Source organism: Mirounga angustirostris, unplaced genomic scaffold, assembly GCF_029215605.1.
Source record: "Mirounga angustirostris isolate CCGP_5_RB_7025 unplaced genomic scaffold, mMirAng1.0.hap1 SCAF_2, whole genome shotgun sequence".
NCBI lineage: Eukaryota > Metazoa > Chordata > Mammalia > Carnivora > Phocidae > Mirounga > Mirounga angustirostris.
This window is the reverse complement of record NW_026991710.1, coordinates 98436783-98458723: the sequence shown is the minus strand read 5'-3', so window position 1 is coordinate 98458723 and position 21941 is coordinate 98436783. Positions and strand designations below refer to the sequence as shown.

The following is a 21941-nucleotide window of genomic DNA, read 5'->3' as shown; positions in this document are numbered from 1 at the left end:
TTTCTCCAATAAATAAATTTTAAAATATTCCAGTACTCTAATACCCAATAAAAATGATAGCAGCACAATAACCAAAATCAAGTCATGAGACAGATGGACTTAAACTGAGCTCTGAAGGGCAGGTAAGGCATGGATCCAATGAGTAGTTATGATTTGTTTCCATTGCTAGAAATTTGTTTCATTCGTCTCGAAATTCGTATCATTTAAGGAAAACAAGCCAGTATTCTGATTTAAGGATTATCAAAAATACTTACAAAGCACTCTGCAGCATCATCCATAAGGCCCAACTGAAATCGCTGCTCATCTTTGAAGCTCTCTGCTAGAGCATGCCTTATGTTATCCGAGGGAAGTGCTTTTTCTCGACTGTGTTCAAACAGTGCAAATATTGTCTGGGGATCAACAAGTACATCAGTAAGTTTAAAGCCAACGACTAAAGAAACATGTCAGTAATTTCATTATAAAAGAGTGAAACTCATAACACTATACCCAGAAACTAATAGTCTTTTGCTCCAAAATTCCATTTAAAGATTATTTGTATCAGTAATGTATAGAAATGGTTGCCCCAGCCTCGAAATCAAACATTAGTGTGCACAGAATTAAGTAAGTGCTCAGTTCCCATCTTCAGGGATTCTAATTGAGTATGCTGAAGTGAGGGCAATTTTTAAACTGTTCCCCAGCTAATTCTGATCCAAATTGTTTAAGGAAGAGTTCTGAGATAAATTGCTATAAATCTAAAAGTATACTATAGAAATTAAAATTGTGTTAACCAAAAATAAATATATAATCACACGAAAATTAGTAGGAACTCACTAGTCTTTTAAAAAAGTAGGTTGGGGCACACCTGGGTGGCTCAGCTGGTTTAGCTCAGGTCACGATCTCATGGTCCTGGGATCGAGCCCGGCATCAGGCTCCCTGCTCTGCAGGGAGTCAGCTTCTCCCTCTTCCACTGCCCCTCCCCTGGCTTCTCTCTCTCTCTCTCTCTCTCAAATAAATAAATAAAATCTTAAAAAAAGAAAAAGTAGCTTAAATGAACTTTTACAGTTTTTTTGTTTCTTCCTAAATAAACCTCAGAAAATGACAAACTCTGGTTTAAAAGTAAACAAAAATTAAATAACTTTAATGCAATGAAAATTTTCCACTATTTAAATTTGCCTTTAAAAACTGACACTGTACAATTTGCATGAACTCTGAAAAGATGATGACTTTTAATTTTTAAAGAAAAATTTTTTTCAAATTATCAGTTTTCCTCACTTAGAGCATTATTTCTTTTTTTTTTTTTTTAAGATTTTATTTATTTATTTGACAGAGAGACAGCAACAGAGGGAACACAAGCAGGGGGAGTGGGAGAAGGAGAAGCAGGCTTCCCGTGGAGCAGGGAGCCCGATGTGAGGCTCGATCCCAGGACCCTGGGATCATGACCTGAGCTGAAGGCAGATGCTTAATGACTGACCCACCCAGGTGACCCTAGAGCATTATTTCTAACCTAAGCTGAAGAAATAGTGGCAACATTCAAGAACAAGTGATTATAGGTGTTAATCTGGTTTTCCATTTTCCTTATTGAATTTAAATAAGAAAAACTTTTTAGTAAGTTCCAGTTTTATGACAATCATCTTAGGTGGGGGAAAGTGGGGGGAAAAAGAAAGTTTTCAGTGACAACCCACCAAATAAGGATTGGCCATATTAAACTCTTAATTAGCTCAAGGGGTATGTCATCTCAAAAACATTTTTTTTTTCAGATCAATATATGGTAGGCTAGGAAAATATTTCAAAAATCTGTTCCACTACTGCAAGAAAATCTAATTTATAAATAAATTTAAAAATTGAAGAATAAAGATGCCAAATGATATTAGATATCCAGAAGTATAATCTTTTAGCTATAATTACAAATATGAAAAAATAGAAAATATTTTCATGTCATTTCTTATTTAGTTAATTAACTTTTCAAGATAATGCTTAAGATACTAATCCTACACCTGAGTTTCAATCATTTGTTATCTGTTTTTTGACTGCTTAGTATATGTGAGGCATCTTCACTAGAAAATAAACAAAAACCCTGCCCTCATGGGGCACACATTCTAGTTATAGTCAGGAGAAAGCAAGTAAGTAATTATAGAGTATATCAGAAGGTGGTAAACACAATAGAGAAAAAGAAATAAAATACAAGACAGAAAAATAAAGTATTATAAATAAAAGTAGAGATACTGAGAGTAGAAAGGAGGTTAACTATTACCTCAGGTAGTCAGGGAAGGTCTTACTGATGTCCTCATTTGAGGATTGGCATAAAGGAAACAGGGTGTTAGCCACAAAAACATCTAGAAGAAAAGCATTCTAGACAAAAGGAATAACAATGAAAAGAGTCAGAGATGGAAGCCAGCTCTGGAAACTGCAAGAGGTAGCCAGTCTGGCTAAAGTGTAGTACCTGAGACAGATAGGGAGAGAGAGAGTGAGAAAGAAGAGAGTGTTTTGGGTAGCCGGTGGGGAGGCAGGCAGGTGATTGTGTAAGGCTATGAAAGATTCAGGCTAGAAATCTTAACTATACTCATTTTACAATTGGACAAAATATCCAAAATTGACTGTGGCGTAAATAAAATGTGATACTGTAATTTGATCTAAGTTCATTCTTTATCCCCTAACAATAACCCTATTTTGCCATGTTCTAAAAAAGAGAATATAAAATTGCCTTCTTTGGTGATTTATATTCAGGAATATAAATCAAAATAAAGCGGGCGCCTGGGTAGCTCAGATGGTTAAGCGTCTGCCTTCGGCTCAGGTCATGATCCCAGGGTCCTGGGATCGAGTCCCGCATCGGGCTCTCTGCTCCTTGGGAGCCTGCTTCTCCCTCTGCCTCTCTCTCTCTCTGTCTCTCATGAATGAATAAATAAAAATCTTAAAAAAAAAAAAAATCAAAATAAAGCAGGAAAATGGCTCTTCATTTTCTTGCATGTATGTGTGTGTGTGTAAGAATATTCAAGAATGTAAAAGAATGAAATGTTTATCTCTGAAACATGTTAATAAAACCTTAAATTCTTGGGCAAATTTCAATGATATAAATGAGATGCTAACTCATTGCGACTCCCTGTTTCTGCCTTTGTCTCTCTTCTATTTATTCTCATCCAAGTAGCCAAAGAGATCTAGTCCAAACATTCCATCTAGTTAAAACAGATTATATCACTCTTCCACTCGAAACAATCCAGAGACTTCCTAAATCACTCAACAGAAAAAGCCAAGGTCCTCACAAAGGCCTAGAAGGACCTACACAATATGGACTCCTGTTCCAGTTATTTATCGCTCCATAACAAACGACCGCAAAACTTATTTGCTAAAAATAACATTATGATTACAAACCATTAATTTGGTAAGGACAGCTCAACTCTGCTCCACTGGGAGTTATCTGGGACAGTCTGAATGCTGGGACCTAGAACCATCTGAAGGTTGCTCACTTACATTGAGCAGTTGATGCTGGTTGTTGGTGCTGCCTGTCCGCTTAGACTTCTGCTTTAGCTGTGGCCAACTTGGCTTCCTCACCCTATGATGGCTCAGTCCCAAGAATGACAGCCCAACAGACAGAGCCAAATAGAAATTTTATCACCTTTTCTAATCTAACCTAACCTCAGATGTCTGCAGTGTCATTTCTGCCATTCTATTTGGTGGGAATGAATCATTAAGGCCAGTCCATATTCAAAGAACTAGACTCCACCTTTTGATAGGAAGAGTGCAGAAGAGGGGCACGTGGGTGGCTCAGGCGGTTAGCTCTCTGGCTCTAGATTTCAGCTCAGGTCATGGGCTCAGGGCTGTGAGATCAAGCCCCGTGTTGGACTCCGCCCGGGGCATGAGAGCCTGCCCAGGATTCTCTCTCTCCCTCTCTCTCTCTCTGCCCCTCCCCTGCTCATGCTCTCTTTCTAAAAAAAAAAAAACTTAAGAATTTGCAGGCATGTTTTATTTTATTTTTAAAGATTTTATCTATTTATTTAGAGAGAGAGAGTCACAGGAGTGGGGGGAGGGAGAGCAGAGAGAGAATCTCAAGCAGCTCCCTGCTGAGCATGGAGCCCAAGGTGAAGCTCCTTGATGTCATGACCCCAGCCAAAATCAAGAGTCTGACGCTTAACCAACTGAGTCACCCAGACACCCCTGCAGACATGTTTTAAAATCACCACAACTCACCTTACTTCTGAGCTCACCTCTTATCACTCTCCCCCTTGCTCACAAAGCTTCTGACACCCAGGTTTCCTTGAATCACTCACACTCACCTCAGGGCCTTTGCAGTTACTGTTTCCCTGCTTGCCTGGAAAGCTTCACTCTATCATCTTTTCCAGGTAATGGTTTAAACTTTCCCAGTGAGGCTTTCCTGACTATTCAACACTCTCTATTCCCCTTCCCTGATTTATTTTCCCCCTTTGTAGTTATTACCATCTAACATACTTTATATGTTGCTTACTTATTTTCTCCTCCCCTACAAGAATGTAAGCTCCATGAGAACAGAGGTTTTATCACATTGTTCACTGCTGTATCATCAGTAACTACAGCAGTGCACAAAATCCATTAGTAGTTCAAAATCCATTTCATAAAATGAATAAAGAATTTTTCCAAAATAATGAAAAATGTAATGTTCCTAATGTTTCTACACTATTTAGAATATTAATTTTAACTGTCCTTACATAAAAGTGGGAAAAAATCCAGAAACTTGAATAAATCATACTTTAAGAATTCGTCTCAAAGCTCTAAGTCACTTGACAATGAATTTCAACTTCAAGTAAACTGATCAAACAAACTATCAAAATTAAATTTTTGGCAAAACAATTAATAGTAATTTTTCAGTACTATTAAAAGGTTACCTTCAATGCACAAAATATGCAGGCATCTCCCTGACAAACATGTCCAGTTAGAACCCGCAAGCTTCTTCGGAATATATCCAATTGCCATAAGACCTAAAAAATTGTAAGAGAGAAACACTGAAGAAAGAAATACAGTAAAATTTTTCTCCCTATGATAAAAGACAGATTTGATTTAAATTGCAGAAGGCTAATAACTTCTTTTAATCTCTTGTGCACAATCAGACATATATAAGCACTGAAACTAACAGCAAGGATGAAACTGCTATATATGTGTAGTGAATATATAAAAGAGGGATTTAGAAGATACTCCTATTGATTCACATGTAAAAACTGACAGGCAGAGTTAAGAAAAAACTAATTCCTCAGTTAAGGATTTTATATGAACAGGAAACATGGGACACTGAACGGAGGACTTGGCAGTGACATGAAAGAGGAAGTGATTATAATACTTGGAACAGACTGAACTTTAGGAAGGAAATATAATTGGAGTTGAAAGCCAGGGTGTATCAAATAAGGGTCAGTATGTAACAGCCAGAAAAAAAGGTGAGCTGATGAGGTGAGCTGATGAGGCCTGGTATACTGAATGACAAAGCAGCCAGCTGTGTGGTAACAGGAGGACAGTACGGTAAAAAGCATCAGTTAAGGAATAATACGAATATATTTGCTGCAATTATCCATTCATCATTTGCTACTAAAAGAAAAAAACAAAAAACACTAATTGTTTAAATAAAATCAGTCCATTTTTTAAAATCATTCTAAAAAAATCTAAAAACTAAAAAGTGGGGATAATTTTGCCTGCCTCATGGCATTCTTGTAAGGATTAAACAGTATGTATTAACATATAAAGTGCTTAGAGGAGCGCCCAGTACATAACTGGAATGCAATGAATGCCAGCTCCTATTTGTTGCTGTAATTACTATTACAACAAACAGATCTCCAAGTTTCCCTATATTGTTCAGTCATTTCCTCAAATACTGTAACTTAGAAAATCCATTCATGATCTCTCATTTCTCCCAATTAGAAACAAAGATTAAGAAAAATAAATTATTTTAATAAATATCCTATTATTTTCAATTACTTAATAACTAAAGGCCATTTCAGAATTTCCCTTTGACAGTTGCTTTTTCTTAAAGAAAATAGGATCCATTTAAGTATCACAAATAATGCAGTGTTTTTGCAAAGCACTTGAAAATGTCTAATAATTTTCTTGCATATCATACATATCTGATCACACCATAAAATACATGGCATTGGAATTCATTCATCTGTCAAGATGAAGAACAGGACAGCACAACCTTGGGAAGTAGCATAGCACTGTGCTTAGTAATAAATGTTTGAAGGCAGACTGCCTAGGTATTAATTCTGGATTTATTGCTTGCCAGCTCTTGGGTTGGCTTGAGCAAAATATTTTCTGAAACTCAATTTTCTCATCAGTAAAATGAAGATTAAAGCAGTACTTACCTCTTAGGATTGTTGTAAGAATTAGATTAGAGAGAAGATATAGTGTTCAGGTAAGTACCAACATAAGTAAGAACACAATAAATGCTAGCTATTAAATAACTTTGCTTTTAACTTAGAAAATTTAAAACCACACCATATGTCATAACTACTTATAGTTATGTTGGATAAAATTCTAAAATATTCAGTCAAAAGCGAATACCGTCCATAATCTGTTTCTAAGGCCAGTGAAGTGACTCTTCAAATGTAACTGGAATGTTTTCTAGATGAGCAAAATGTTTAAGTTATACTGGATCCAAACTACAGAAAAAATATTTTATGCAACTTCTCTATACATTATTCAGTATAACAGTTTATCCCCTCTTTTCACAAATCCATATCAAAAGTTATTCTAATTGTTAATCCTTATCCTACTTCATTTTAAAATGTTGATTATAAACAACCAATAGGTAGACAAAGAAATCGAAGAAAAAAATTTAAGTATAATCTTGCCATTTGCACCAACAGGGATGGAACTAGAGGGCATAATGCTGAGTGAAATAAGTCAAAGGAAGACAAGTATCATATGATTTCATTCATATGTGGAATTTAGGAAACAAATGAACAAACAAGAAAAAAAAGAGCCAAACTAAAAAAAAAGACTCTTAAGTAGTCTGGGGGATGGGTTCGATAAAGGGGAAGAGTACACTTACCTTGATGAATACTGAGAAATGTACAGAACTGTTGAATCACTATATTATACACCTGAAACTAATATAACACTACATGTTATGCACTTGAATAATAAAAAGGCAGGGGGAAAAAAGTGCTTAGAAATGTGAAGGGGGAGGGGAACCCTTGGGATAAATGAAAATGGAAATACAACTTTTCAAAATCTATAGGATGCAGCAAAAGCAGTTCTAAGAAGGAAGTTCATGGCAATACAGGACTACTTCAAGAAATAAGAAAAGCCCAAATAAACAAACTAACTTTACATGTAAAGACTCTAGAAAAAGAAGAACAAAGCCCAAAGTTAGTAGAAGGAAGGAAATAATAAAGATGAAAGTAGAAATAAATGAGAGACTTAAAAAAAGAAAATTAGAAAAGAACAGTGAAACTAAAAGCTGGTTTTTTGAAGAGATAAAATCAATAAACCTCTCACCAGACTCATCAGGAAAAAAAGAGACAACCCAAATAAAATCAGAAATGCAGAAGTTACAACTGACACCACAGAAATACAAAGGATATGAGACTACTACAAATAATAAGCCAACAAACTGAAAAACCTAGAAGAAATGGATAAATTCCTAGAAAAAAACACAACTTTCTAAGATCAAACCACAAAGAAATGGGAAATCTGAACAGAACGATTACAAGTAATGAAACTGAATCAGTAATTTAAATATTTCCCCCAAACAAAAGTCCAGGATCAGACAGTTTCACAGGTGAATTCTACTAATCATTTAAAGAGATGGTAATCCAAAGATACAAATGTAGTGATCCGAAGGCGTATGTGCACCCCAATGTTTATAGCAGCAATGTCCACAATAGCCAAACTATGGAAAGAGCCAAGATGTCCATCAGCAGATGAATGGATAAAGAAGATGCGGTGTATATATATACAACGGAATATTATGCAGCCATCAAAAAAAAAAAAGAAAAGAAATCTTGCCATTTGCAACAACGTGGATGGAACTAGAGGATATTATGCTAAGCGAAATAAGTCAATAGAGAAAGACAAGTATCATATGACCTAACTGATATGAGGAATTTGAGAAACAAGACAGAGGATCATAGAGGAAGGGAGGAAAAAATGAAACAAGATTAAACCAGAGAGGGAGACAAACCACAAGAGACTCTTAATCTCAGGAAACAAACTGAGAGTTGCTGGAGTGGTGTGGGGTGGGAGGATGGGGGGCTGGGTGCTGGACACTGGGGAGGATGTGTGCTATGGTGAGTGCTGTGAATTATGTAAGACTGATGAATCACAGACCTGTACCTCTGAAACAAATAATACATTATATGTTAAAAAAAAAAAAAAAAGAAGATAGTAGAAAGGGAAATATGAAGGGGGGAATCGGAGGGGGAGATGAACCATGAGAGACTATAGACTCTGATAAACAAACTGAGGGTTTTAGAGGGGAGGGGGGTGGGGGATGGGTTAGCCCGGTGATGGGTATTAAGTCGGGCACGTGTTGCATGGAACACTGTGTGTTATACGCAAACAATGAATCATGCAACACTACATCAAAAACTAATCATGTAATGTGTGGTGACTAACATAGTAAAATAAAATTAATTAAAAAATAATAATAAAAAAATAAAGAGTTGGTAATTATCCTTCTCAAATTATTCCAAAAAATTAAAGAGGAAGAAATACTTCCAAACTCATTTTACAGGGCCAACATTACCCTGATATCAAAACCAGACAAAGGAAAGAAAGAAAGAAAGGAAGGAAGGAAGAAAGGAAGAGAAAAGGAGAGAGAGAGACTATAACAAGCCAATATCCCCAATGAACATAGATACAAAAATCCTCAACAAAATATTAGCAAATGAAATTCAACAGTACATGAAGAGGATCAGATGCCATTATCAAGTGAGATTTGTTCCACGGATTCAAGGGTGGTTCAACATCTGTAAATCAATCAACATATTACACCACATTAACAAAACAAAGAACAAAAATCATATAATGATCTTTATACAGAAACAGCATTTGACAAAAATATCAACATTTATGATAAAAACTCTCAACAAAGTGAGCATAAAAGAAACATACCTCAACATAATAGAGGTCATATATGACAAACCCCTAGGTACTATCATACTCAACAGTGAAAGGCTGAAAGTTTCTCCTCTAAAATCAGAAACAAGACAAAAGTACTCACTCTCATCACTGTTATTCAAGAAGTCCTAGCCACAGCAATTAGGCAAGAAAAAGAAATAAAAGGCATCCAAATTGAAAAGAAGTGTCATTATTTGCAGATAACATACTATATATAGAAAACCCTAAAGACTCCACCAAAAAACTATTAGAATGAATTCAGTAAAGTCATAGAATACAAAATTAACATACAGAAATAAGTTGTGTTTCTATATACTAATAATGAGCTATCAGAAAGAGAAATTAAGAAAATAATCCCATTTACAGTTACATCAAAAAGAATAAAATACCTAGGAATAAATTTAACAAAGGAGGTGAAAGACCTGTACAGTCATACCTCTAAGATATTGCAGGTTCAATTTTCGGCCATCACAATAAAGCTAATATTGCAATAAGTCAGTCAAATAAACTTTTTAGTTTTCCAGTGCATATAAAGTTATGTTTACACTATACTGTTGTCTATTAACCGTGCAATAGCATTATGACTAGAAAACAATGTACATACCTTAACTTAAAAATATTTTATTGCTAAAAATATTAACCATCACCTGAGCTTTCAGAGAGTTATAATCATTTTGTTGGTAGAGGGTCCTGCCTTGATACTTGCTGCTGACTGATCAGGGTGACGGTTGTGGAAAGCTGGGGTGGCTGTCATAATTTCTTAAAATAAGACAATAATGAAGTTTGCCACATCAATTCTTCCTTTCACCAACTATTTTTCTATAGCATGCAATGTTGTTTGATAGAATTTTACCCACAGAACTTTCAAAATTGGACTCAATCCTCTCAAACTCTGCAGCTGCTTTATCAACTAAGTTTATGTAATATTCTAAATCCTTTGTTGTCATTTCAACAATGTATATAGCATCTTCACAAGGGTAGATTCCATCTCAAGAAACTACTTTCTTGGCTCATCCACAAGATGTTCTTACCCATTAAAGTTTCATCATGAGATTGCAGCAATTCAGTCACATCTTCAGGCTCTACTTCTAATTCTAGTTCTCATACTTTTTCCACCACATCTGCAGGTACTTCCTCTACTGAAATCTTAAACCCCTCAAAGTCATCCACGAAGGTTGGAATTGACTTCTTCCAAACTCCTATCAATGTTGGTATTTTGACCTCTTCCCATGAATCATGAATGTTTCTAGTAACATCTAGATTCACAGTCTTGAAGAACGTTTTCAATTTACTTTGTCCAGATCCATCAGAGGAATCACTACTTATGGAAGCTAGGCCTTATGGAAACTATAACTTTATGAAATTTCTTAAATAACAAGACTTGAAAGTGAAAATTACTCCTTGATCCATGAGCTGCAGAATGGATATTGTGTTAGCAGGCATAAAAACATTACTCTCATTGTCCATCTCCATCAGAGCTCTTGGGTGACCAGGCACATTGTCAATAAGCAGTAATATTTTGAGAGGATTCTTTTTTTCTGAACAGTAAGTCTCATCAGCAGGATGATTCAGTAAACCATGTTGTAAACAATGTGCTGTCATCCAGGCTTTGTTGTTACATTTATAGAGCACAGGCAGAGTAGATTTAGCATAATTTTTAAGGGCCCTAGAAATTTCGAAATGGCAAACAAGTACTGGCTTCAATTTAAAGTCACCACCTATATTAGTCCATAACAAGAGAGCCAGCCTGTCCTTTGAAGCTTTGAAGCCAGGCATTGACTTCCTCTCTAGCTATGAAAGTCCCAGATGGTATCTTCTTTCAGTAGAAGGCTGTTTTGTCTACATTGAAAATCTGTTGTTTAGTGTAGCCACCTTCATGAATTATCTTAGATCTTCTGGATGGCATGCTGCAGCTTCTATATCAGTACTTCCTGCTTCGCCTTGCACTTTCTGTTACAGAGATGGCTTCTTTCCTTAAATCTCATGAACCAACCTCTGCTAGCTTTGAATCTCTCTTCTGCAGCTTCCTCACCTTTCTCAGTCCTCATAGAATTAAAGAGTGAGGGCCTTGCTCTGGATTAGGCTTTGACTTAAGGGAATGTTGTGGCTGGTTTGATCTTCTATCTAGACCACTAAAACTTTTTCCATATCAGCAAGAAGGCTGTTTCACTTTCTTATCATTGGTGTTTTCACTGGACTAGCACTTTTCATTTCCTTCAAGAACTTTCTCTTTGTATTCACTATTTGGCTAACTGACTGGCACAAGAGGCCTCACTTTCAGCCTATCTCGACTTTCGATATGCTTTCCTCACTAAGCTTAATCATTTCTAGCTTTTGCTTTACAGTGAGAGTATAGGGGTGCCTGGTTGGCTGAGTTAGTTGACATCCGACTCGATTTCGGCTCAGTCCATGGTCTCAGAGTTGTGTGAGATCAAGCCCCACGTTAGGCTCCATGCTCAGCTCAGAGTCCGCTTGAGATTCTCACCTTCTTCCTCTCCCTCTGCCCCTCCCCCCAACTTGTGCTCGCTCTCTCTCAAATAATAAATAAATAATAAATAATAAATAATAAATAAATAAATAAAATCTTTTAAAAAATATAAATAAAGTAAGAGGACATGAACTCTTTCTTTCACTTGAACACTTAGAGGGCACTATAGGGTTATTAACTGGCCTAATTTCAATGTTGTTGTGTCTCAGGGAATAGGGAGGCCCAAGGAGAAAGAGAGAGATGAGGGAATAGCTGGTCAGAACACACAGCATTTATCAATTAAGTTTACCATCTTATACAGGGGTAGTTTGTGGTGCCCCGAAACAATTACAATAGTAACATCAAGATCAGTGATCACAGATCACCATAACAAATATAGTAACAATAAAAGAGTTTGAAATACTGCAAGAATTACAAAAATATAACAAAGCCACACAACGTGAACAGTTGCTATTGGAAAAATGGTATCCACTGACTTGTTTGATGTAGGGTTGCCACAAACCTTTAATTGGTAAAAAATGCAGTATCTGCAAAGTGTAATAAGGTGAAACACAATAAAACAAGGTCTGACTGTACTCTGAAAACTATAAGACATTGTTGAAAGAAATCAAAACTGACACAAATGGAAAGATATTCCATGTTCATGGATTGGAAGAATTAATATTGTTAAAATATCCATACTACCCAAAGCAATCTATAGATTCAATGCAATGCTCATCAAAATAGCAATGACATCTTTCACAGAAGTAGAAAAAATGATCCCAAAATTTGTATGGAATCACAAAAGACCCTAAACAGCTAAAGTAATCTTGAGAAGGAAGAACATAGCTGGAGGCATCAAGCCTCCTGATCTCAAACTATACTACAAACCTATAGTAATCAAAATGGTATGGTACTGGCAGGAAAAGAGACACATAAGTCAATGGAACAGAATAGAGAGCCCAGAAATAAACCCACGCTTATATGGTCAATTAATGTATAACAAAGGAAGCTGAGATTATACAACGGAGAAAATACTGGAGTCTCTTCAATAAATGGTGTTGGGAAAACTGGACAGCTACATGTGAATGAAACTGAACCACATTTACATGACATATAAAAATAACTTCAAAATGGATTAGAGACTTGAATGTAAAACCTGAAACCATAAAATTCCTAGAAGAAAAGAAACACAGTAAGCTCTCTGACATCAGTCTTAGTAATATATATATATATACATACATACACATATTTTGACCAGTCTCTTCGGCTAAGGGCAAAAAAGCTAAAATGAACAAATGGGATTACATTAAACTAAAAGCTTCTGGACAGCAGAGGAAACCATCAACAAAACAAAAAGGCAACCTACTTACTGGGAGAAGGTATTTACAACTCATACACACAATAAGGGGTTGTTATCCAAAATATATAAAGAACTTACAGAACTTAATATCAACCACATCATCAACAACAACCTGATTAAAAAATGGGCAGAGGACTTGAATAGACATTTTTCCAAAGAAGACATACAGAGAGCCAACAGACACCTGAAACTATGTTCAACGGGGAAATGCAAATCAAAACCACAATAAGATATCACTTCACACCTATCAGATTGGCTATTGTCAAAAAAGAAAAGAAATAACAAGTGTTGGTGAGGATATGGAGAAAGGGGAACCCTCAGGCACTGTTGGTGGGAATGTAAATTAGCGCAACCACTACTGAAAACAGTACATTTTAATAATGTCCACTTTTAATAATTTCTTACAGGACATATTCCACAATTTATTTCTCAGCAGTTTTAAAAACTATTCATCAAAGTGCATAATATTTACAGTCTGCATTTTAAAAAATGAAGTCAGGCTTTTTCTAACAGAAAATTTATATCTGAATACCTGTTTTGTTAGTAAAGATTGGCTTTGCAAATTAGTTTAGATGGCAGACATCTTAACATCTGGGCCAAAAGATCTCCTGAGTTGAAAAGATAGAGGTGGAAGTTCAGGGACTCTAAAGTAGCTAGAGTTGGCAAGGCAGAGTGCTGCAGAGGAGAGAGCTGCACACAGATTGAATACCACAGCTCTACAGAGGGTCCCCCTTGAGTATTCAGGCAAATACTGTGAGGAAACTACCTGAGGCTGAGGAAAGAAATACCCCCCAAAATTAGAGAGACTAGTGCCCAGAGCTCATACCTGCCTAGTGCCTGCTTCTAAGAGCCAATGTAGAATGCTTCATAATCCACAGAGCATTGGCTAAAGAAGGAAGGGTCTTACCCAGGAGTAGACAAATTAATCCTGAAATAAACACAACTTTGGGACTGCCTAACAAAGCTTAAAAGTAAAATGATCAAACTATTTCCAAATAAAGCAACCCTATCCCAGAACAAAGTTCAAGAGTATTTCTAAGAATATAAAAATATCTATCACCCAATAAGATAAAACTCAAAAGGTCTGACACCCAATCAAAAATTACCAGGCATTAAAATAAACAAGAAAATATATTCCCAAATGAGGAGGAAAAAAAATCAGTTGAAACCCAGAATGTGTAGAATGACAGAATTAGTAGACAAGTACATTAAAAAAATTATTATAACTGTATTTCATATGTTCAAGATGTATAGAAGAGACTGAACATGTTAAGTATAGACTTGAAAGAGATTTTTAAAAGACCCAGATCAAACTTCCAGAGGTTAAAATTACAATGTCTGAAATTAAAATATACTCGGATTAATAACAGATTAAACACTGTAAAGGAAAAGATTAATGAACTTGAAAACACAGTAATAGAAAGCATAAAAAATGAAACAGAGAGAAAGAAAAAAAGACTGAGAATGAAAGTTAAGAGAGCATCGGGACAACCTCAGAGCTGCGGGACAACCTCAGACAACCAACTATATATAATTGCAGTCCTTCAAAGGAAGAGACAGAAAAATTTGAAGAAATAATGGTCAAAGACTTTCCAAATTTGATTAAAATTATAAATGCACAGATCTAAGATGCTCAATAAACACAAGAAACATGAAGAAAACTATGTCAACGCACATCAATATCAAACTGCTTTAAAGTAGTGAAAAAAGAGAATCTTAAAAGGAGAGAGGAAAAGGACACATTACATACAGAAGACAAAGAATGACAATAGTTTTCACTAGAAATAATGCAAGCTACAAGTCAAAGGACCAAAATCTTTAAAGTACTGAAAGGGAAAAACTGCCAACTTAGACTTCTTTAATGAGTAAAAATATCTTTCAAAAACAAAAGTAAAACAGAATTTTTTCCAGAAACACAAAAGTTGAAAGAACTCACCAACAACAGACCTGACCTACAAGAAATGTTAAAAGAGGTCCTTCAAGAAGAATAAGTGATACCAGATGGAATGCTGACTCTACCATAAAGGAGTGATGAGCAGCAGAAATGTTAATAAATAACCTTCATGGTAAAGATCAATGGAATGTTCATTAAAACATATAGATAGATATAGATACAGATCATCATTGGAATACTTCTCCATTTTCTTTACCATATAAGTGTCCTTACTCAGAATTTTCTGTTATAACATGCTTTTCGTCTCACTAACTACACACAGATTTTGGGAGTCAAGGAAAAGGACAGAAATAGAGGGAAATATATAAACATAAAAAAAGAACTGGAAAAGGGTCAACAGAAAAAGATTTAAAGTGACAGAAGCCCTTTCTCACAGCCTGATTTAAACAAAAGCATTTAATTCCAAGTCTTTTGGTATACAGTATTTCCCAATATCCAGTGCTGTTCAATAAATGTTTTCTTGCCCTTCTCATAGCACTTAATGCCAGTAGGATCTTTTGGCCATGGCAGAACAGTGACTGCCACTTAAGGGTCGCAATGTATATTAGAATGCCAATTAGATTTCTTTCCCTGGGTGAATTACAGAGCTTTCAAGTTTGACATCTGTCTCAGGCAGAGGACAATTGAGAAAACAAGTCTGAGTCAGATGTCTGAGCACGTGACACATTCTAGAGATGTTCATTTATCATGAGTTAATTAACCAATATTTCTCTTTCTACTCTGTTTTCAGGAGGGGAAAAAAAGCAATGGAAAATATGTAAGAAGTGATTTATTTTAAATAAATTCTTTTAAGGTATATTCTATAGTCAATAGAATAACATTCCAATATTCTAAATCTTCCTCATCTTTAGTACTACACAGTCAATGGTCAGAAAGACATAGGTTCCTGCAAAATCTGGAACTACTGAATAAAAACTACATCTTACATAAGAAAGGATATTTATCTAAAGAAGAAAAGCAGGTTAGCACATGCTTGTTAATTAAAAGAATTTCAACAAGGACTGGAGCAAAATGGATTAATCTTCAATTCCACTAAAACAGTGGTGTCCAAATATGATTCCAGAGAAGCAATTTAAGGCCACAGTGGAGGCTGAAAGGAGTTTGAGTCCTGAGAATTAAAACTGCATTCTCATTTCAACCCAAGCTATCTATGGGAATTCTACTGGATTCCTTTAAAAAAAAAGGGGGGGGGGGGAGTAAAGGGAGGTAGGTTAGCTGGTTCAAAGAAATTATTTTATGTATTTTAGAAACAAAATTTTAATTTACCAAGTAAACATTTTAAGTCAAAATATTTTTATATCATAGTAATACATTATTCTATTGCTAAAACCATTCCCAATTATCTTAAATAAATAATATCTATTTCTGTTTATAATAAAAAAACAAAATTCCAAGCCAAAATATTTTTGATACCATTAAAAGTGATATTAAAAAGTCATTCTAGGCAATAATAACTTTATTCTTACACTAGAAGAAACATTAAACAAAGGATTTCCTAACAAGCACTTTTATAAATTTAATAAGAAATTATGGCCTCACCTGTACAGCACTATTAAGAAAGCAGCTGTTTTGTCCTGGTTCATTTAACAAGCCTTTGGTAGGGGCTAGGGATAGCATACTCCCAGGTTGATAAACTTTTCCAAGATTGCCGCCAGGTTTCCGTAAGAATTTTACCCATGCCATTTTCAAGAAAATTTGTGTACATTAAAGATAAGAATTATATATTTATGTGATATTTCTGATGATAAATGGGATGATGTCTTGAACTGTCCACTTAAATTCACTGTAGTCAATTATAGTAACGTAAGTTTCCAAGTCCATATCTTTCCTGATGCTGTAAATTTTTGACGACTTTGTCAAGCAAAAGTAGGGTACATAAACACTGAAGTTCTAAAAAAGAAATCTTAAAAATTTTGATATGCATTAAATTTTATAAGAGAGTTGTACAGTTAAAGCAAAAAATATTTTTTTTAAACTGCTAAAAACAATGTTGATGAACAAATAATTTTCTTTAAAGCACAAGCCATTGGTCTTGATGGTTTAAAAAACAGATGATACAAAAAGATGTTGAGTTCCCATCTGGCATGATTCCTTTGGTCATTTGTTTTCCTTATGTTTTTTTAGTAAGAAAGAAGACTCTCTCTTTCACAGGTGAAGTTATCAAAGGTGGTTCCATATTTCTCATCAATGTGACCTCAAAGCAAATCTACAAGAAAGAAAATAAATGTTTAAATAAAAGCAAAAGCTAATCAAGAATGGCTAAACAAGAAAATTCCTACTTTACTATTTGAACACAAATACTGAATATATAATCATAAAAGGATTATAACTGTGTTCTAAAATACAAAAAAGAAGACATTATTCCTCATTAAAAATTTTTAAAAATATCAATGTGACATCAATCACTACCTGTTTGAAGATTTCAGTGGTCACTGATTTCAAAAGGAAAATAGTCTAGAGAACACTGTAATTAAATTAGATCTCAGGTAGTATTTTCAAAAGTACTAACTTTGTTGTCAACACTAAATTGCTTTGTTTATTAAAACAAATACACGTACAGATACTCTATGTTGTTACATGTCTTGAACAGAATATTATTTTTCCAAGAAACTCTGTAGATTTTACATAAATTGGTATACATTAAAACTCAGAAGAAGCCTTAAATTGATAAACAAATCTTAGTGAACTTAGTGTTTTCTACACTATTCACTAATGCATGCTCCTGAGTAAAAAGACTTTAAACTTCATTAAAAACAAGTATTACTAACAAAGTCTTGTTTAACTAATTAAATTTCCTTCCTATGTTCATTCACTCAACAAACATTTACTGAGCCAAGTACTGTGCCAGGCAGTGGACTAATTTAATAATGAGGAAAGGCATACATTAATAAACAACAAATTGTAACTGTACTAGAAGAGTTACGTGCTGAGTGCTAACAGAAAAACAATGCAAGGAAAGAGGATGGGAAATGCATATAATGTGAGGGAACTTGCACTTTTAAATAGGATAGTCATGGAAAGTCTAATTGAGCAGGTTATCTTTGCACAAATATTTGAAGTAGGTGAAAATGTCACCTGAGAGAAGGCGTTTCTAGCAGAATGAATAGCATGCTTGACATATTGGAAAAATAGTAAGCAGCTCAATGTGGCATGAGAAATATAAACAAAGAGGAAAAGATGAAAAGGAGGAATGGGAAACAGATCATGTGGGGGTACTAAAAGCCCTCTGTAAGGACTTCACCTTTAAACTCTGTTAAAGTCATGAGCTTCATTTTCACAGCATGGAAAGATAAGACAGAATGGCATGGATCAGTTCAATACCATTGGTCAAATACCCATGAAAACAGGAAAGCACCGAGGAATAAAGAAGCATCTTATCTAAAGAATTAAAGTCAGGGCTTGTTTCCAGCCCCACATATTAGCTCATCACTTATTAGCTGTTTAGCCTTAGATAAATCCTTGTCCTCTCTGATTTAAAGTGTCTTCATCTATAAAATGGGGACAGCAAGCTTTGCGCAGTGGCAGTATCGTAGCCAATGAGGTTTATCCGAGGCGCGATTATTGCTAATTAAAATGGGGACAGCAATAATAGCCCTGATTAACATAGGTTAAATGTTTCAGGAATTCTAAAACACTATACTATGTTAGTTGTTTTCTTTTTATTTTAACTCCGTGGGTTGCAACCTTCTCTAAAGTAATCTAAATGATTCCCAAACCTTTCATACAAATTAAGTTTTTAATAAATGCGTAATTTTACCACATTAAGGGAGCTCTATGTTGGTGGTAAATTTGTATTTTTAATGAATGAATCCTTTTGAAATGATATTCTTTCATCATTTACTAGGCACCATGTTTGCACCATGAACTGTCCTAAGGTATATGAAATAATCCCTACCTTTACTGAGCTTAGTTTGGTGAGAGGCAAAGACATGAACAGATAACTTAAAAATACTGTGGCTTCCATTCTTGTGCAAGATGTCGAACTAGTATATGCTTCTCTGGTTCCCTACCTCCAGCCCAAGTCTGGAGATTACAGGAAGGAAACCTTAAGGATACCAAAAGTAACTGGCTTCTAAAGTGGGAGGGAAACAGTAGCTAAGATAAAGAGAGGGCCAAGTGTTACATACTAGAAAAGATCTTTCTAGTTAAGACCTTTTCCATTCCTCACATTTCTCTGGGCAGAGAATTCCCACCTCACACAGTGCAACAAAACGGGAAGTTCAGCTACCACCCTACTGCCATCTGGAGGGTAAGGGAGATTATAACAGCAGAAAAGCACTAGATCACAGGCAGTTTGGGAATGGTAACAAGTACATGCAAGGACCCTGGGTGTTCTGCCCTCACCCCTACTTCTCAAATAGAACAGAGGACAGTAGGATCTGGGGAAGATCATGCTGCTAGGTACAGAAACAGAAAGTTCTTTTTGGAACCAACACTCAAGCTGCATCACTCCAAATCAAGCCCCTCTACTCACATCCCACCTCTACTCACTGAAAGCATCTGAAGAAACACAAATGAGAGCAAATGCTTTCACCCTTTTCATGTAAATATCATTAGTTTGTAACTTGGTACTCCAAGAAAAAGAGAAACAGACACTTGAGGGGGACCAGCACTATGAAACAAAGGCAACAAGCTGAACATTCTATAACAGAGAAAACAGAGTGAACAGACCAAAGGGAACACAAATTTAAAATAAACTAAATAAATATCCACCAACTGAATATGGCAATTTTTAAAAAAACTACTAAAATTTTGTAAAAGAATGAGGTAACTAGGGGCGCCTGGGTGGCTCAATCGTTGAGCATCTTCCTTTGGCTCAGGTCATGATCCCAAGGCCCTGGGATGGAGCCCCGCATTGGGCTCCCTGCTTGGCGGGAAGCCTGCTTCTCCCTCTCCTACTCCCCCTGCTTGTGTTCCCTCTCGTGTTCTCTCTCTGTCAAATAAATAAAATAAAATCTTAAAAAAAAAGAATGAGTTAACTAGCAAAATGAATAGAAGCAAAAACTGTATCAATGAGCAGTAAGTTCAGGTCAGGAAATTTTCCTACAAAGCACTAAAAAAGGAATAAAGAAGTGGAAAATATAAACATTTTGAAAAAACTAAGAGGCATGGATGAAATCAATACTATCTAAAAGGTTCCCAGAAAGAGGATAAAGTAAATTGAGTAAATACTTTTAGAAATGACTAAGATTTTTCCAGGATTAAAGACCAAAAATCTCAGAGAGATATAGAAAATGATAACTCAAAAAATCCAAACATGATGTGGGGAAGAAAGTAGGATGAAAATTACGAAGGCTTAAGCTGAAAAGAGAGAGAGAGAAAAAGAGATTTTCAAGCCCATGCATAGGCAAACAATAGAAAAAAATAAATCCAAAAGTAAACTTTTGTAAAAACTAATATAACATAAAATCTTCACAAGCCTGATTAAAGAAAGGAAAAGAGGTATGTAAACACCAAAGAGATTGATAAATAAGAAATGACCACACATACATAAGCAACCAAAAGACTGTAAGAGTATGACTTAAGTCTTAGGGCAATAACTTTTAAAATCTAAAGGAATAGGTAATTTCCCAGCAAAATACAAATTAACAAAATTAACCCAAGAAAAAGTAGAAAACATTTTTAAAATCTAGAATAATATGGAAACAAAAGTTCTCTCACTGAAAAAGCCATCTGGATCAGATGGATTCAAAGTTCAATTTTACCTAAACATTAAAGAACTGTTGATTCTAACATAGTACTGCAGACCAGAGGGAAAATAATATGCAAAGTATCCCAAATCATTTAATGAAGCTAACATAACCTTATTATCAAAACATGATAAATCTCAGACTAATGTGACTTGGATACAAAACTTGTAAATAAAGCACTAGCAAATATAATCTATCAATGTGTCAAAAAAATAATGTACACTTTTTAAAAGAATAATCAAGGAGGATTTATTCCAGGAACGCAAATGTGATTCTATATTAATTCTTTCAATAAATACTTGGGAGGTTATGGAGAAAAGAGCTAACACAGCGATGTTTGTAACAGCTGAAAGGTGGAAACAAGCCAAATGTTTATCAACTAATGAATGGATAAACAACATACGGTATGAGTATGTGTGTATACATATTCGTAAAATGGAATATATTCAGCCATAAAAAGAAATGAAGTACTTTTACATGCTACAATATGGATGAACATTGAAAACATTCTAAGTGAAAACAGTCAGGAAGGACCACATGTTACGATTGATTCCATTCATACAAAATGTCCAGAACAGAGAAATCTACAGAGACAGCCAGGAGATTAGTGGTTGCTTGGACTGGAGAAGTGGCACTGTAGAGATGAGAAGGGAAGAGTGAGAACTAAAGGGTACAAGGATTCTTTTTGAGGTGATGAAAATGTTCTAAAATTGTGGTGATAGGTTTACCTTCCTGTAAATACACTAAAAACCACTGAATTGTACTCTTTCAATGAGTGAATTGTATGACAAGAAAAAAGAAAGGACAACATAGCAGACCAGAGATTGCTATCCTTAGAAAGCCTGCTTGCAAGGTTTTAGGCTTTTAGAATTTAAATTTTTGGGAGGATTCCACCACAGTAACTAGTGAAAGTTGGTCACTGTATCTAAACTGTGCAAACAATGTGGTTTATCCTAAACACCTGCTTTCCTTCTGGAAGTCTGGAATTCTGGTAACATTTGAGGTAGAGGATAACCATGTGACCCCCCTTCCCAATAAAAAATTCTACGGACTGAGTCTCTAAACAGCTTTCTGGTAGACTGCATTTTACATATGTCACAATTAGTTGCTGGAGGAATTTGGGTGTTTCATGTGACTCCATTGGAAGAAAACTAGGAGAAACTTGTGTCTGATTTCCACCAGAATTCACCCCACGATCCTTTTTTATTTGCTGATTTTGCTTTATTTCCTTTTGCTGTAATTAAAAAAGCATACCAATAAGTACAACTATATGCTGAGTGTTCAAAATTCTACAAAATCACCAAACCTAGGAATGTCAGGAATCTTGGAGACCTCAACACAGAAGCATTATGAAAGTAATTAAGAGGTAGTTTGTTTCTTTCCATCAGCTGGCAAAAACTTAAAAGAAACACT

At 35.3% G+C, this 21941-nt stretch overlaps 1 protein-coding gene and 1 non-coding gene across 9 annotated transcripts in view; one reads left to right on the top strand and one right to left on the bottom strand.

The window, feature by feature from the left end:
- Positions 1–21941, bottom strand: part of USP53 (ubiquitin specific peptidase 53) — a 132780-nt gene that overhangs the window by 102614 nt on the left and 8225 nt on the right. For all 8 annotated transcript variants that reach the window (XM_045880515.3, XM_045880514.3, XM_064584982.1 and 5 more), the window contains 3 exons: positions 16378–17044; positions 4833–4925; positions 255–389 (listed from right to left, as the gene is read on the bottom strand). In XM_045880515.3, coding sequence (XP_045736471.2) covers positions 255–389; positions 4833–4925; positions 16378–16521 — 372 coding nt within the window. In that variant the 5' untranslated portion in view covers positions 16522–17044. The remainder of the gene's footprint in view (positions 1–254; positions 390–4832; positions 4926–16377; positions 17045–21941) is intronic.
- LOC123849021 (U4 spliceosomal RNA) lies at positions 18346–18487 on the top strand. Its single transcript, XR_006791893.1, has one exon. It is a non-coding gene; the product is annotated as a U4 spliceosomal RNA (small nuclear RNA).